Below are 18,559 nucleotides of genomic sequence, written 5' to 3'. Positions count from 1 at the left end.
CACGGAAATACAGAAACACCAAATTAGGAAAACTTAAGAGGGAAAAAGTAGGAAAGTTTGTCTTGGGGGAAGGCTCTTCCTTGCAGCTATGGATAATACTAATAACCTGTATTGAGGAAAAAAACTGCCCACTTTACAGCCTGTAACACATGGAAAAGTCCAGCCACATTTTACCCATTACTATTTCATCCTTCACTAAACAAAGTGATTGTGCTTTCCGTTCTTCCAAGTACTACATGTAACATCAGTGGTGCTATTAAAACAGTTTATTGCCAGCAAAGGCAAAGCAGTCCATTGATTGATTTATTAAGCCTTCTATTTATAGCCTGTATAAACATATGCCTCCCTTTCAGTTGCGGCTGGCAATATTAGCTATTACTAAGCAACATTATACAATATGTGATGACATATTTAACTGGTCCAGTTTTAGAAAAGGAATGAAACAAAATATTAATAATCTAGAGCAAACCACAGGGAGGCACAATGATTGTTCTGTGACGCTGACCTCATCTAACACTCTGTTACATATTGAAATCCTATTTGCTTTCTTGCTTTCATCCTTAAAAAGCAAAACATTCCAGTTACCAGTAGGATGACTTTCAGCCAACAGCAGCATTACAGCACGCACTTATGTAATTCCTTTTTGTGGATATATTTTTCTACGATAGCTTGCACCTAGATTTTGCAGTACTGTATAGAAGCAGCTTAAGGATTAGGTCCTAACATGAACACTCATTGATTTCAGCAAGAAACCTGGCAGGATAAAGCTCCAGGAAGAGGAAAAAAATGACAGCACTACAAGCCAAGTTCGATCTCAATTATACTATTGTAATGCTAGGATTACTCAACAGATAATTTACACTGGTGGAACTGAGATGGGATTTGGTCCACTGCTTAACATTAACCTTATGAATAAAGAAGCTTCTTGCTTCTGGCCAAATTCTGTGCTTGCAGCTTGAACTGACTTGGGCAGGATCCAGAATTTGACACTTATAAAGAGATGCAGATGAGTATATTTTTCTTTTCATGAATGAGTGCTGTACATCTGCAAAACAGATGAAAAAATCATCATTTATATAGGAGGAATACTAATGTCTTTGGAAAATGGCACATTGTAAACTGTGAGCAGTAAATCCCTATGGGCTAAACCAAGGTCTGAGGTGTCAATTCAGCAGATAAACACACTTAAGCAGACCCTTGTACTCATGACACGTTACAAGCACATCACAAACTTGTTTTTAAACAAGAAATTATGTATCAGACTCCCTTAAAAATGGGCCTTAAAAATCTATTTTGCTTTAGGAAAAGTAACTATTAAGACATTTATTAATATTTCATAGAATCATAGAATCGTTTAGGTTGGAAAAGACCTTTAAGATCATCAAGCCCAACCATCAACCTAGCACTGCCATCCCACCACTAAACCATGTCCCTAAGCACCTCGTCTGCCCGGCTTTTAAATACCTCCAGGGATGACGACCCAACCACTTCCCTGTACAGCCTGTTCCAATGCTTGACAACCCTTTCTGTGAAGAAATTTTTCCTAATGTCCAATCTAAACCTCCCCTGGTGCAACTTGAGGCCATTTCCTCTTGTCCTAAATAAATTTAAATATTCCTATTCAAATTATCCTTTTTAAGAAGTACTGCATAAAATAAGCATACAAATTGAGTAAGTATGTAACCGAAAATAATTTGAAAATAGAAGTCAGACGTATGAGAAAAGCTAGCATTTGGGCTTTTCTCAGGTGTGGTTTTGTGCTTGAAAACAACCCATCAGTAACAGTATGCCCTCCCATTTCTCTTTTCTCAACTGCATGAATAAGATGACTTAGTAGTCACAGTATGGATGTTATTGTCTAGGGATACAAAGAAAGCAAGGTTCATGAGGAGAGATATTATTATTTATTAGGACCGACATATCTGGAAGCTATTTATTAGAAGTGATATGACTGGAAGCTGTATTAGGGAACACATCTTTTCCTACAAATGTTTCCTCGCCTAAGACGATATAGGGATAGTGCTTGTGACAATTTTAGGATAAATGCCTGAGCAAGTCTTAGGTATATTTCGATCTCCCAGAACTGCTGAAATTCAAGTCTATCTATGTTTGTGGGGTTTTGTGGTTTGTTTTTAAACAGTAAAATGTAACATTACTGCTGCAAAAACAGTCACAGTTATACAAAATTCATCCTCATATGATCTGGATTAGTCTGTAGTCCCTTTAGTCCCTTAAAAGCTCCTCAGCCTTTCAACACTGACCCATAAAGTAAAATGCTGTGTGCACGGCAAACAAAAAACCCTTACAAAATTAAATTACGCAAAATGCATGTTGTAAATAAGCTTCAGCCTTTCAAAGCTCCCCCCTTTTTTTTTTCTGCTAAAAAATACCATTGATGCAGTACTGGCAATGTCACCATGTCAACAGGAAATAAACACACAGAGATCCATTCTGATTTGAAGGCAATGGATTGCAACTACACCAGATACAACAAAACCTAACATTTAAAAGCAAGGTTACCCAGTACTCAGTTGTGAAGTTACTTCTGTACATCAAGCACAGCTGCCAAAAAGAAATATCGCTAGGAAAAAAATCAAGTATAGAGAGAAATCAATACACTAACCACTTACCAGGTAATTTCTTTGCAGGAATTGTCCTGATAATTCCCACTTTAGAGGACTCCCTAATTTTATTTCAATGATAACGCCCTTTCCTGATAGAGATGCCAAATCAGAAACTGCATTATCTTACACCAAAAGAGCACCAAACTACAGCCAAACACTGATAAGCCACAAAAGCATCACATCTCTTCTGGCACCAAGCAAGGGAGTAACCTAAGAGTCTCTGTCCATCTATGCATCTTCTTTACATTGGCATGATGTCCCCTGGGCAAGACATGGCAGTTTGAGAGACACATTTGCCTATCTGTTCCACATCACACAGCTGCACTACAATGCAGCATCTGGCTGCTTGTACTTCAGTTTGGGGCTAAAGCAATTTCTGGAGCCTTTCATCAGATATTCCCCACAGTTACCAGCTGGACGCAAATTAACTAGGAATGAGAGCGCTGGGGAAAAAAAAAAAAATGCTTCTGGATTGTGAACATACTACATAGAAGCAAAATGACATAAGATGAAAAAATTTCCTCATTCATAGATTAATATACAGGCTCAGTGCAATGCATTCAAACTCTTTGTCCTTCTGAGCCAGAATAGTCTCCAAATAACAACTATCTTCATAATCACTTTTAAGGCACTGTGATCCAGTGCACAGATACTCACAAAATATCCAAAGCCCAAATACTCTGATAAATATCAAGCTGGTAATATATTGCTTTCTTGACAACAAATCATTCCTAGCTTTAATGTATACTTCTCCGATGACCTTGGGGGAGGGATGAAAGAACTACTCAGATTTTTCTCAGCTAACATGCTACAAAGAATATAGCAGCAGCCTTGCTTTTATGCCATGACAGCACTCCTTATTTTACAGGTGAAGCTGAAAGACCTGTAAACCTATGTAAGTAAACAGGGATAAAGGTCCTCAATTCTCTTCTTTCATGCTCAGCATTTCCAAATCACAACCTCTCCAAAGAAGGAAAACCCTGTAACAAGATGAAATTCTGAAGTGAAGTAGATAAGAAACACTTAATTTGGGTCTTATAGAAAGCAGAGTTATATAATGTTTTTGATAGAAATACAGGATACATTTGATTCTTACTGATGCTAGTGCTAAATACTTTCAGATTTTCAAAATACACTCAGTACCTTTAATCTGTTAATGTAACTCCTGAATGGCTCTGTATATACCAAGAATTATTCCAGAGTCATATAGAAGAGGAATCTGGGCCCTGCTATCTAATCCTAGAGAAACAACCACCATGAAAAGAAACAAACCTAACACAAGTACATCTTAAAACATTGATCCTTAGGCTGACACAAGAGGCCAAAAATCTAAGTACACTGCAAGCTGGAATAAGCAGACTGTGTTGTTCTTCTCTAACAAGATCCAGTGTCATCAAATATCTCTGTAAGGAGAAGGTGAAAGAAAAACTCATTGAAGCAGCACTCTCTCAGCTTTTGCTGTAGTACTCAAATGCTTCGGAGGCACTTAGTGACCTTGCATTAGCTGGGGTTCATCGATGAAACACAGGCAGCAGTGGCAGGGCACACATATAAGTCTGACCTCTCAGCTCTCTTTTAGACATCAACTTCTCATTTATAAGGGTTAAAAAGGACAAAAATTATGAAAGGCTAAAAATCACTGTGCCCTACAGCTCATGAAATTCTAGACAAGGTCATCCATGGCGTATTTATACATGAGGTCAGTCTTATCCAGACCTCTTGAGATGATTTCACCTTCACTTTTTCAGTCCAGTGTCTCCACACTTGTGCTCAACTTAATTCAAGCATCAGGAACACTGGGGAGGCAAGGAGGCATCGCCCTCTGATTTTGGTACTCAATGCCTATGACTGGCTGTCAAGAGTCTTGATAGCTTGAAGGTTCAGGAAACCCACAGAGAATAGAACCATGTTTCTCAACTCTTTCCAAGACAGACATGGCCTCATTCCTTAGTACTTTGCCCTCATTCAGTCACCAGTAGATGTCCCTCTTCTCTCAACGCAGATGTCTCAGAAGTAATTTATGTTCTATGAAAATTACCATTATCTCTAACATATGAAACAGCAAAAGCAAGTAGACTTATGTCTTGAGTGATGGTGTAAAATCTATCCCCTACCTGACCAACTGCAACACAGACTTGCAGAATATTGCTGTGAAAATTCTGTTACAAAGATAAAAGGGACTCTTCCGACTTCTAAGCATTTCATCTGGAAAGCTGAGGCTCTCACAAATACTCTGTATTGGGAGTTGCCTGATATGTCCAGACTGCTTCCACCCTTCAACAAAGCTTTCCACCCTGCAATGACTTTTCCAGCATTGGAGGGGTCTACTCTGAAAACAGCTGGAAAACTCACTTTGGCTGCTTTTCTATACAAAGACAAACTTAGTGGAACTTTACACAGTGAAATTGACCTCCTGGCTACGGAGAACCAGGGCTGAAGTTTTCAGTTTACTGATAACTCCACGTGGCATAGCCAAGAGAGAACACAAAAAAAACCAGAAAAGCAAGCACATTGAAATCACAGACACTTAACTGCAGACTGGCTAGGACATGAAGATTTCTGTAGAGAACACAGTATTACATACTTGGCACAGGGCTACCTGAACGTGTAAGCAGCAGTCATATATTTAAGAAAGTCATAGTTTAGAAATGTTTATCATGTAGGTTCTGAGACATAAGCCACATACTAACATAAAGGGACACAGAGAACAGCACTAGACTATGAGAGTTCTGTTCAAGTATGTTCTGCATATTTCTTGGAACATTTTGCTTTGAAACATCAAAACAAACCAAAGCTATGGGAAAACAGGACTTTTCTGTAATGTGACTGTGCAATATTCCTGTAGCAATCTTCTGCTACCTTCCTAGCTGTCCGTCTAGCAATATGATTTGAGCAAATAATTAATAGCTTGTTTCATGGAAAAAAAAATCAGGGTCCACAGAAAGAGAACTTTTTTGTAAGTCAAAAAGAGCCATGTAATAGAAAGAGCAACAAAAACAATCACCCTGAAGTGCTTCATCCTACCAAATTCATGGTGGTCATTTAACCAGTTTAAACAAACTGAAATAAATTTAAAAATGAAAAATACTATTCCAACTGAAAAGCCAAGTTTAAAAAGGTCAAAATGAAATGCTTTCAACTGCAGTCATCTTCAACACCGTATTATTAGCAGTATGATAAAGCTTACATTTTACCTTTATGTTGTTTGTCAGCATATGAATAACAAAGCCTTTCAGCATGTGCTATTCATTCTGGTGCCTCACAGGTTAGCCATTAATGTGTGATTCACTGTCTCAGTGAGTAACACACCTGTAGGAAATACCTATTTTCTATCAAATCCAGCTATGCCAGTATAAAAGGTTACTCCACTCTCCTTCTCACCCTGTCTCCCCGGTGGCTGCTCCCATCCCATCAGAGGAATGGTGTGCGTCAGGTTACCTTGAACACTGATGTGAGCTTTGCCCCTAAACAGGTGATGTGAGCTTAACCCTATGGTTCTTCCTTGAAATGAATTAGGAATGTCCACCCCTAATAAAGCCCACATAAAGTCGTCTGCCAGCAGGGCAGTGGGAACAGTACTTTCTGGCAGAAGGACAGAAACTATCAGCTGAAAGCTGGTCCTTCCCAAGAATGCAGCTAGATCTGGGAAAGAACAGCTGTCAGGACATTTTTACCCCTGCTATGCAGTAATATTACAGAATGTAAAAAGAACTGACTCGACTTAGGTTAATCTTTTAAGTTAAACTCCTTAACGCATTGCCAAAGTGGACGAGCAAAGAAGACAAGAAGTCCAGATTTTGGGTTGCTGAGCTGCAATAGATTGACTGGACTTACGCCAGCTTTGGATAGGCAGCCTACATGCCATGTGCTAAGGCCTCACATCAGCACCACATCACTTCTGCACTATGGAAATTTGCCCCCAAATATTCACTGGCCTTTTCAAATGTCCTAGATTGAGGAAAGCAGATTATCAGACTACTAGGTCACAGAAAGTCCATCTGGGAAGTAAAAAAGAAAAATACACACATATGCTCACACCTCTAATATGTGTGTGTGCTTTAATTTTAGTTCACAGTAATTTATATAACCTCATTTAATCAGGATTCCAAACATTAGATTTTAAATTCCACCTTTTATAGTCACACTCTACTACCACATTGGAGTTGCTTTAGGATTGGACTATGACAGCTGCTTGCAATCAGAGACAGAGTACACCCTATTTTGTGGTTGTTTTGTTTTAAGAGTGGAAATGAAAACCAATTTCTCAGCTGAAAACACCAATAAAATTTAAGTAGGTAGAATGTAAATACCAGAGTGGGAGCTTGGAGACAAGTAGAGAGATAATAAACACACTCTTGTTGTTGGAATAGCTATACTTGGAGCTCAGTGATGACTTGGCCAGACCTGCTGAGCACATCACCACAAGAGGCAGAGGAACATGGGGTTGCCCCAGTGCAGAGCTGGTCACAGATCACAAAGGCCAGCCTGTGGCGAGTTCTGCCTGAAGGGGAGGGTTCACGCCTGCCCACAGCAGGGCACTCTGCCACCCTCTCCTATGGGACCTGGCAGAATCTGCTTCCCACTGATACCACTCCTTACATGGTAGCCTGAAGAAGCCAGGAGCTTGCATTTTCTTCTTTGTCACAGTTACTCAGTTCCATTATAACCCAGCCTTCAGTGAGTAATAGTTAATTCTCCAATTGTAAATTATTACCTACAGAAGCAGGGTACCTTTTTGCCCTCTTTCTGGGCAGAAAGGTTCTGCACTTCGTATTTGGATCTGTCACTAAATTGCCCTGTTTTAAAGTATCCCAATCAGATGCTAACCAATCCTGACCTTGGGTTACCTGAGGAAGGGACAAAAGATCTACAGCAAGTAATGCTCACCTTCCTCGTGGCAAAAGGGGGGGAAACAGCAGAAACAACCTACAGATGCATCCCTTACACATATCTGGGCTGATTAAGCTACAGTCATTGCCCCTTTTTCTCCAAACTCTTGCCTCTGTAATTTCACAAGAGGGGCTTACTTTTGAACATGGATTAAATCAAGGCCTATTTTAAACTGCAGTTAGTAGCCGCATAGCTTATTTTAAACTGCAGTTAATAGCTGCATAGCTACTTAATGCCATGCAAAAACTCACTTCTAGAGGTTCCTGTGTCCCAGAAGAAAGATGTCTTCTCATAAACAAAAGAGGAAGAATTAAACAGGAACTGCTGTATGTGCAGATAACTCCTAGAAAAAATTATTTTTGCACATAAGTATAATAACAAATTGATGTACTTACCATGTACAACAGGCCAAGACAGTACAGAACAAATTACTTCCTATACAACCATAAACCCAGTGAAGGTTACTTAGAAAGCTCTACATTGTTTTTGGCTTGATCTACTTTACCCTCTCCCTCGTGCCTCGAACATATCAGATCAGGTGGATCACCACTGTTGTCAAATTGTGGATGTATATTTTGGTGGACAGACTCCCAAACACAGGACTCTCACATTTATGGGCCTCTCAGCCTACCCACGAGCTGACTGAAGCATGACGTACCATTTTTGGTAACATCTTGGCGGTTAACGAAGCAGTAGGTCTTTTAGACAGTATAATTAGCTCACCTGTTGTGACAGTCTATGTCACAAAACAATTAGTCTAATACAGTTTATTGAGATCTAAGGTGCCCAAGAAACATATCTCCAACTTTCTGTTTTCAGAATATATGAGATACTGTTGGGTTAAGTATAAAAGTGAATGCTGCCATCATCTCTTTTTCTTTACTTCTTAAATGTTTTCAAAACATAGCTGTGGCATATTATTTCCCTGAAAGCCTGCCGAAAATACGCACAGTAAAATTGGTTTAGTGTACCCATGTAAGTTATACAAGTATTTCTCCTATCATGGAGTTTACTCAGTACAGCCAGTGTTTAAAGAGGTATGGATCCAAACCAATGAAAAATCAACCAGGTCTACCATGGGATTTAGTGATGCAGCATTCAGCTATTCAGTTTTAAAGGAGGGGATTTAGCGGGTGTGTGTTACCAATCACTGTTCAATGTTTATCTCGCAAGCGAACCAGATTATAATACATTCTAAGTACAAGCAATCAGAAAAGAAAAGCAAAAAAATGTGTATTTAAAATCCCTTGAATCTCTGGATCTAAGCGTACTATCAGTACTCTGGATCAAGTTTCTCCGAGCAGTTTACAGCAGATAGATCCAGTGGTGGATCCTTGGTGGAGCCAGAGAACTTGCATTGTGAACTGCAATCTTAAGCTCGCAGGAAAGATGACGTGTAAAAAAGCACCATTGTTTTCTTAAGCCTGTTCCATGTCAACGGAAAACAGAAAAGAACCTGGGTACACTGGAATCCCCTTAACTGTAGAGAATTTTCTTTCCTGCTTTTGTCTTTTCAAATAATATGAACTATGCAATACAATTAGGTTATCACTGAACAAAATTTTGGAGGGCTGAGGTCCACCCACCAGGAAAATTAAAGTAATTGCACTTCCCTTCAGCATCCCTGCATGTTACAGATCCACTGCATAATTGTTACATAGTCTCCTGTACAAGCCCCACACAGACACACCAAACAGCTGAGGGAATGCTGTGTCCTGTATTTAATGGTCTTAGGGTCTACTTTTGATAAATCACCGCACACACAGAGGCTGATAAAGTCACTATATCCTTTCACCGTGGCACACAGACATGTTACAGAATGGTCTGAAATGATGGTTGCTGTCCTTTTGCAGAATGTGGCAGCAGACATTAGAACAGGTATTTCAGTCAGCCAAGGAGGCTGACTTACTCAGGAAAAACAATCAAGTACTGCTGAGGAGCTTTTTTTTTTTTTTTTTTTTTTAACTCTCACACACTGTTTTGATTGTGAAATACCTTGGCTATTTCTGTGTTTTCTGCTACCATGAAAGTGAAGCTGATGTTCACCAGATCTGTGCCACTGCAAACACACACTATCCGTCCTTCCAATTCATTTTCTGATTTTCCAACAGCCTCAAGCGCAGTTAGTATTTTGGGATCCTGTTAAACAGAATAAATAACTTGTTACATTTGCAATACTTTTGTTATGCAATGCACTATGGTAAAGATGCATTTCCATCTCCATATGCATTAACAGCTTTAAACCATTGCCAATCATCTCCAATTAGTGCTTTCACTTAAACTATTGTGTGTAAACCTGAAAAACAATACATTCTAACAATTAGGAACACAATTGTGAGAACTCAGATGTAAATTAAGTATTTTAAATATATTTTTGAAAGTTTGAAATTTAGACAATTAGAAGTTACATATATTTTCCTCACAAAAAAGAAAAATTAATCACTCTAAGGACTGGAAATAGAGGAACATTATTAATCTGTAAGTAAACTATTCCAATCTAGTTAAATGCATAGTTACTGAGAGTTATGATCTGTGTGACTTTTTGGCTGTTTCCTAACAAGTCATACAAGCTGCTATCTCTGCTGAGGGTCAGGGGCTATAGATTTCATGGGCATAAAGATCAAATTACCTATGTAAAGACAGGGGTGAAGTCTGAAGCATATTGGTATGGTTATCAGCACATGAAGCATGGGGTTGTCTGCACCACCACTTCTCATGACCCTTCCCTATGGGTGAGAGATTTTAGTCTATGGATTCCCAAGAGAACTACTAAGAGATAGTTATCTACAGTTAACACAAACATTTAACACATGAAAGTGGAAATGCAGAGGTGTTAACAGATATCTTGCTTCACAACAAGACTTCTAAACTAAAGGTCTGAAAATATTTTGAAAGTTTTGGGTTTGGAACACCTAGCTAGTACTTCTGTTGATAATTCTTCAAAATGGCAGACAGTGACCAGCTGCCCTCTCTGACCATCTAACTGTATAAAGAGGGATGCAAACAAAGTATTTTATGCCAATGGAGCAAGAAGATATAAACAGATTTTAAACAGAAGTAACAAAATTAGGAATACAAAATATTTGTTTCTGGATCCCCTAAACTGGTATCACAATACACTGTTACAAAATAATTAAAAACCCCTGATATGTGCTCTTAATGTCGGTTCTTCAGCTTTCACTGCATCCCAAAAGCGGTGATATCAGAAAAACCAGATGACAGAACCCTCCAACTGCAATCACACAAAATTACTTTACTTTAAAATTTAAAATTTCAGACTGTGATTGCAAAATAAAAGCTCTGTTGTTGGTGTTTTTTAAAGAAATGAACTTCATCCTGCATTTCACCTTCAATTGAAATATTCAATTTTGTTTGTTTTTTGTAAACAAGATATTTTTTAAATGAAGAGCATAAACTAACTATAGAGTACCTTTGGTACAGCTGCAAAACGAACACTGTTGATCAGGGAGCATTCTAATACTTGTCCTTCCTGAAATGGCAAAAAAAGTTACAAGTTCAAAGGTCTGTTGACACATGGCTCCATTAGTAATTGCAGCAAAAATAAACAATGAAACTTATTTGCAAACACTGTTAATTAACACTAAACAGTATATTCCCCTTTTACATCAGTTAATTCCCTCTTAAATACTTCACGTCTGTCAATGTTAAAATAATAGGACTAAGGCTAGATTTGTAAATAAACTAAAACAGTATTTTATATTTTTAAAAAGTAGACAGAATATAAACCAAGTGCAATAGTATCTAATATATATTCCTGACTTAATTGTAATATACCTTTCCTTCACTTTTCCAGCTCAGAAAAAAGCCAAATTCATCCACTTGGAAAAGGCAGTTGCTTTCAAAGACAAAAGATTCCTATAGAAAAGAAAATACAGACCATTATTTTAGTCAGTCACAAATATATTTATTGTTCAGAAATAAAAGATTGTTACATTTCTCCCCAAATACCTTCCTGGAGAATTTGCTATTCCCAAAGCAATCAGAAATGAGGGAGGCAGGCTTTTAAAAAATGACCATTTTTAATTATTTGTCTTTTTGCTGCCTTTTGAGACATTAGGATGCATTTAATTAATATTTTCTTCATAGCTGCAAAGAAGTAGGATTTGTTTTAATAAAAGCAGTGATTCTTACCTATCAAAAACCTTAATAAAATGGAATTTTAAAAAATTGAAAATTAAATGCTTCAAACTACGTAAAGGTTAAAAATAGGTAATTTGCCAATACTTCCTTCAGGATCAAATGACCACACTTCATTTTAACATTCAGAATTCGGGAAGTGCTTTTTCTGTTAGGCTATGATAGTATGCATGCTGCAAACGTTTTGTAGCCAGTGTATCTGGCAAGCAGAATCTGAAGGATATTGATTTGTTAGAGAAATCAAGAAAGAATGGCATACCAAAGAGAGTAGACAAGGCAAAAAATCAGATTAGCTGAATTAAAAAAGAAATTTCCTCCACACACCTCTTGCCTCAATTAACGCATCGTAAATTAAGCTAAAATGCAGGATAAGATTGTGCAGAATAAATCACTTTTTAAAGAAAAAAAGGATCCAGGACTTCCTGACTTCCTTAATTGAAAACCAACAAGCATGTGTGCAGGCTACAGCACTGCTTACTGTTTCAGAGATCAGTGCTTTGTTCTATGTTAAAGACTGAGGTACCTTTCTGAAATGCTACTTCCTCTCCTGTGCACATAGCAAGGGCATAAAGCACATGAATTTACACAGCTGTTTTCAGAGCAAAAGCTCTTGCATACAGGACAATTTGAATTTAGGTAACAAAATCAGGTAAAAACTCCAATGCCCCTTGATCCATGGAGCACACTTTTAAGTCAGTAAGTCTGTCCAGGCCAGTTTGTTCTCAATGGGTTACTCTGAGGCAGGCCCCCAGCCCAACCCAGGATGCAGGACATTGTGGGGCAGCCACAGGTGCCTTTTTGGCCCCTGCCATGGAACAAGGGCATCAGGTGGGCTAAGAATGGTCACATTCCAGTCAGGTCTTACCCTGACTTGACACTGGGCACGAAGGCAAGCAACTGCCTGGATCCACAGTTGGGTAATGTCCTTGAGCTCTCCTAGATGGGTGCAACTGAGGGCAATATGCTGTGTTTGGGATAATTGCTCCTTTGCCCTGGACACATTAATTAATGGTATCTACCACTTCTGGACAACTTTTTAGGTCCTCAAACGATATTTACAGGTTTTAAGGACTGACCCACTGCAGTTTTCCATCCAAGTAGCAAACAACTGTGTTAATTTTACAGGCAGGGAAGCTGAGACAGAAAGTATGAAGTTGCTGAATTTCAGTCTGAGCCAACACCACTATGCATGAGCTTCCAGCATGCACTGTTCTGCCCATCTTTCTCCACCATACCTTCTATTTTCCTGCCTTAACCCTAGCACTCATCCCTCATGAAACCTACTCATTGCCAGACACCTCAGATTTAGTAGTTTTACAGCCCCTGGAGTCCTGTTTCATGAAAAAAATGCAACTGGCTACCAATCAAAGTGAGCGTCTCTTGCATCTCCCAGAAAGATTACTCACACAATGAAAGGCAGGCAGTTTTTTGTCATTTATTACGTCCACATCTATCAAAAAGCTCTTGATATACAAAAATGTTGTTTTCACAAAGGTGTCTATGTAAACTGTACTCATGTTGATGTTCTACCCTAGCCTTGACTCTATTAATCAAATTACTTTTTCTGCAATTTGTCTTTTTGTATGGTAAAAAAAAAAGTACCTGCCATCAGACCACGTTAGATGCAACAGTAAGATTCCTAATCATGTCTGATTTTTATTTCCCATATTATGCTGAGATAACCCTGTTCTAGACTCGGACTTTTTGTCAGTCAAACATGATAATACTTTGCTCAAAACATATTTCCATAATTTTGTAATCCTTCTGGTTAAGGGACTCATCTGTCATCAAAAGATGGTTCAGGACACTGCTCCACCTGACAATGACCCAGATTTTTGTAGCCATTCAATGAAACCTGGGCACATAAAAAGACCTCTTAGGCTGTACTAGAGCTGTTCAGTCACCCAGACCCTGTACCAGGATTCCTGAGCCCCAGTTCTGCACTGACCTGCTGTATGACCTTAGTTCACTTGCCATTTCTCTTCTCCCCTACATGACCTTTCTGTTAGGGTGGGGAATTAAGCAGAGAATTTCCATGAAAATTAGAAGCCTAGATCTGAAACATTTTTCTTGAAAATTGCAAGACCTATAGTATAGGGCTTGGATCTTGCTGTGTTTGCATAGCATTCCTAAAACAATGGTCTCTCTCTTGGGTAGGCTATCTGGTTACTGCCATAACACAATTAAATAATAGCCTACGTATATCATAAATCTGATAATATCAAACAGCCACACCATCAAGTGCTCACTGTTTACAGGCTACAGACTTCAACTTCTGAGTCACTGTTTTTTTACAGCCCCTGATGATTCCTGTAAAATTGCAGATAAAATATACAGTTAGTTACCTAAGTGAAAGCCTTTTATAGTTTCTGGAGCAGAAGAAAAAGAAAGCTTTTATGAACTTCCTTTCTAAGGAATTCAATGTCCACTGGTGTCATCTTAGTTTACCTGTCCCCAAAACTGAAAATACAGGTTAAAACAACTATCTCTATCTTGGCAGTCCTCATGACAAAAAATACCTTTTACTTACATTTCAAAAGATAAGAGGAAAACACTAATATCCCCAAAGGCACTTTCTGAGATACCTTCAACTTTTAGAGGTTTCCTGTCCAAACAAGATTAAAAATAGACCCTGATAAAATTATTCTCACAGGCATATCAATGCTGACTATAAGGTAAATGTCTCAGCACTTTATTTCGGCTGCCTGTAAAACGTCCTGTTCTGCATTCCTTTAACAGATTTGGATTAAAGCACAGCTGAAAGCAGGATCATAGTAATCATATTTCATATGGAGTACAGGTTGATTTTCAAAAGATAAAACCACTCCAGATTTCAAATAATGCATTTGAATCAGAATAAAAATGCTTTGTGTTCTCTTATTTTCCTTAGAGATGCAGGTTCTCAGTTTATATACAAAAGGATGACACATTCTCCCCTCCCATCTGATAGATGTACAAAAAATTAGAAGGATTCACACTTTGTTCAATAACGTGCTTTATGAATCTGCAAAGGTGACTGCTTTATGCGCATTACAGATATTTTGATCCAAATCTCCCTTTCTCTTGCTCAGGTCTTATTTCAAATCTGAGGGATTAAATATATTATAAAGTTATTTCTTTTAAAAGCAAAAATCTGCATAGCAATAAAGTGTGTTGGTATTTCCTCTCCATATAAATTTCAGAAGTTATTTGAAAGCTTATTTGTGTGCAATGAAAGCAAAATATGAAATATTCTGTAACATCTACATATTTAAAAGAGAATAGCAAGTGGAATGCAACTGGCCTCTTACCTCTTCATATCTATCAAACACAGCTCCATCTTGCATAAAAGAGGGAACTGGCTTCTGCCAGTTAAATTCATAAGGTTTTGCCATGATTATAGAAGAAAAACCTGAAATGGAATGAAAAAGAAGAGTTCAATTACTGTCTTTAAAAGGAGTGTTTCAAAGTCTAAGCAGGAAAAAAGCGACTTTTAGCTTTTCCTTTCATACAGAAGTATTAAAAAGTCACAGTGCATTTCCATATCAAAAGTTTTCCTCGTTAGAGTATTTTTGTTTCTTAACTTTCAAATGAAAAATACATATAAAATGTGAGTCTGAACTTAATTATTTGAAACACTCGCACTGTCACATTGCTTTAGTTTAAATGTCTGCTACATCACTTCTAGAGTATAACGAGGCTGGGATTAATGCAGCCCTAGGTGACAGCAAATACCATACCCTGTAATATACATGAGTGCTTCTTTTTTACAGGAAAACATCAGATCCTATATAGAATTCTTTTTTTAACATTCTAAATTGTATACTACATAGGCAAAACACATTTTTCCTCTGTGTTTTGTATTTCAAAAATCCATTTATAGTATATAAAGTCCTGGGTATTTTCAGTGATATTTTATACATAACTCAAGATATGCATATATATAAAGGTCAAAATTCATAGGGGGAAAAATGGCTAGGGATATAGGGCATTAAATAAAATTAGCTAGTAGCATTGTGCATTTCTGCAAGTTTAGGAATGTGAACAAAACTGTTAATTGAGAATATAATGCAGAAGCCATAACATATGGACCTTGCAATAAAGACTACTGAATTATTCAGTATACTTGGTGCCTTCTAGGTTATGCTGCTTTGCACCAGAAAATGTCCCAACTACATCTAGAACACACAGTATCCTAGTTATTCCTTTATACACTGGACCAGAAAGTCTTGCATGAGAGGGAATACACTTGGCAGCAGCAAGGTAAGACTGACTCACAGACATCAGCATATCATTCTGTGAAATGGTATATTGAGGATGAATACAGCAGCTGGTCACAATAATCTGACCCCACATGCTACAGCCTGTCTTGCAGGCGAGCACTGCCTTACCCTGTTCTTGTCTGCTTGCTGTAGCCCTCCTCTGATGACTGACAACGTTCATCTACTGTGACCGTCTCTACTAGCACGATACAGGGCTAAGTGTAACCAGTACAGCTCTCACTCTGCTACAATACAGGCACCCAGCCCAAGCAAAGTTTGTCTAAACATGAAGAATAAAAAGCATACGTAAAATCCAAGGGAGAGCATGACAGTCTGTGTAATCTATGCTATGCAAACCATCTTTGTAGTGGTTTTGTACGCCAAAATTCTGAATGGCAGACTAAAATATTACCAATTAGTTAACAATGCTGCCACAATGTTCTTAGACTGAAATGTACTTTGATTGAACTTGAAACCCAGAAGAGATGCAAGTGTTTAAAAAAAAAAAAAAAATTAAGAATTCTGTGGTATCCTCCTTCTTGGTCTTGTTTTCATAATAAAAGTGTTCTAACAAGAAAAAAACCAAAAGAACTCAGAGGACTGTCCAACACTGGCTGTAAGACCAGCTACTTTTGATAGTTTTCCACCAAAAAAGTATCCTTATTACTAAAAAAATGCAAAATACATTTTGATGCTGCCCATCTCTTATCTCCTGCCTTTTTTTGGTCATTGCTACAGGAATATCAAAAATACATATCATGTTTCCAAAGCCTTGGGAATAAGATAAGTGAACTCCGTAATTACCAAAAATATAATTTGGCAGTTCTCTCTCTCTCTCTCTCTCCCCCCATTAGCTCCCCCCCCCCCCCATTGAGTGTTCACTTTTGTTGAAAAATGGGATGAAAACTCAAAATAACATATCTGTATTCCCCAATTACAAAAAAGAGGCTAAACAATATTTAAGACTACTCATCTGTATTTTTTTTCCCCCGATGAAGAGATGCTTTGAACAAAAGAGAGGACAAGGAACTAGGGCCAAGTAGCGATCAGCTACATTTAGTGTCTTATCAAAAGCACCCTTTTCTTTTTGCCAGCCCTGTGCATTTGGCTCTTACCACTCTGTAAAGAGAGTATTAATATCTTCCTCGTGAGGACCATGAGATGTTTTGAGATCCTTTCAGGGAATGTGCCAAGCTACTGAATTATTATTATTTTTTAAAAATGCACTTATCATTTTAGGGTCTCTTCCAGTTTAGATCAGTATAGAGCTGCTTTTTCCTCAATCCATGGAGAAAGATGCATAATAGGACAGCCATCCCTTTACAGTGGCATCTTGTTCTAGAGAGCTCACAAATTTCACATGGTAGCTCAGTATAATCACAACAACTTGAAAACTTAGTGTTTGTTCTTATGGCAAAGCTGCATTTAGAGACATGCAGCTTCAGAAAGCTGTTTTCTGATGTCACAGGCTTTGTTATCGTCAAAGTTGAAATCAGAACCAACAAAACCCCATACTATACAACATATCCTCAAAGGTGTTGGTAAAATATCCCTTAGATTTAAAGGAAACTTAAAATATACACACCTGCAGTGATAAACACTCCATTTCAACCATTCCCCTATCTGCTTAAATGACTTTTACTATCAGAATGTTCCCAAGAAGAAAAGTTACTTCAAATATGACAGGTAGTTCATGCAGCAACATATGCTACCAGCATGTGAAGTCCTTCTGGGAAAAGCAGATGCATTCTGTGCTAAATCATAAGAAATGTCATGACGCTTTTAAGACTCTGAAGAACCCTCTTCCACAGTCCCTAGCCTATATACATGGCCTTTACCCTTTCTTACTGACACTGAACCCCACACAGATACAGATTTTAAAACCTACACGCTCTGCAACTGTTCTGAACTCCTGTATAAGACACACCATACCATTCTGTCCAGCACCTGGCACTCTGACTCCTGGATGTAAAGAGTGCTTGAACACTTATCTTTCAGAAAGACTAATTGCCTTAGCACTACAAACATGCACTTTATTACCAGTTTGAACTTTGCTGAGGTAATCGTCTAGTCACAGAAATACAGCTCTGTAAAAATCCCTCCTTTGCAGATATCTTCTCCTTGTCTGGGTACTCCCACAAGTATGATGAGGTTGTCTCATTACTTCATCACTGATAAATTAAATAGCTTTTCAGTTTCTGCTGCAATGCACATTTTTCAAATCTTGGAGTCAGCCTGGGCCCTCTCCACTTTTCCAGCTGCCTTTCTGAAGTCTGGGGTCTGGACTAGGACACAGTAGCCCAGCGCAACCCTCTGTCATGCAAACCATAATTACTGCCTTTCTTCTTATTTGCATAACCTTGCATTTAGCTGCAAGAAAACATGCTTGATTGCTCATAATTTATCAAGCAATCAAATTCTGTCTCAGGGACTCAAGCTCATTGTTATTTACCATCTTACCAGTCTCTTCTCTAGCTCTGCTCTCTTACAGTTCAATACAGTTTACAGATGAACTGAGACAGATGAAGTGTGAGGGAAAGATGACCTGAGTACATGGAGCAAGGAGGCAGATGAATTGTAGCAAACAAAATTTTTAAGCCATACGCTTTGGCAGCTGTGCAGAAGGTGAAGAAAATTCTCTCTGCC

General features: G+C 38.2%; 1 protein-coding gene across 6 annotated transcripts in view; it reads right to left on the bottom strand.

The window, feature by feature from the left end:
* PLCB4 (phospholipase C beta 4) overlaps positions 1 to 18,559 on the bottom strand; it is a 194,689-nt gene that overhangs the window by 83,375 nt on the left and 92,755 nt on the right. For 5 of the 6 annotated variants that reach the window (XM_035901740.1, XM_035901741.1, XM_035901739.1 and 2 more), the window contains 4 exons: positions 14,963 to 15,063; positions 11,310 to 11,390; positions 10,945 to 11,004; positions 9,510 to 9,653 (listed from right to left, as the gene is read on the bottom strand). In XM_035901740.1, the coding sequence (XP_035757633.1) occupies positions 9,510 to 9,653; positions 10,945 to 11,004; positions 11,310 to 11,390; positions 14,963 to 15,046 (369 nt within the window). In that variant the 5' untranslated portion in view covers positions 15,047 to 15,063. The remainder of the gene's footprint in view (positions 1 to 9,509; positions 9,654 to 10,944; positions 11,005 to 11,309; positions 11,391 to 14,962; positions 15,064 to 18,559) is intronic. The other variant, XM_035901743.1, reaches the window with a different exon arrangement.

This window comes from Egretta garzetta, unplaced genomic scaffold (assembly GCF_000687185.1).
Source record: "Egretta garzetta isolate BGI_Z169 unplaced genomic scaffold, ASM68718v1 scaffold419, whole genome shotgun sequence".
Lineage (NCBI taxonomy): Eukaryota > Metazoa > Chordata > Aves > Pelecaniformes > Ardeidae > Egretta > Egretta garzetta.
The sequence above is the reverse complement of the archived record's forward strand: the minus strand, read 5'-3'. Positions and strand labels throughout refer to the sequence as shown.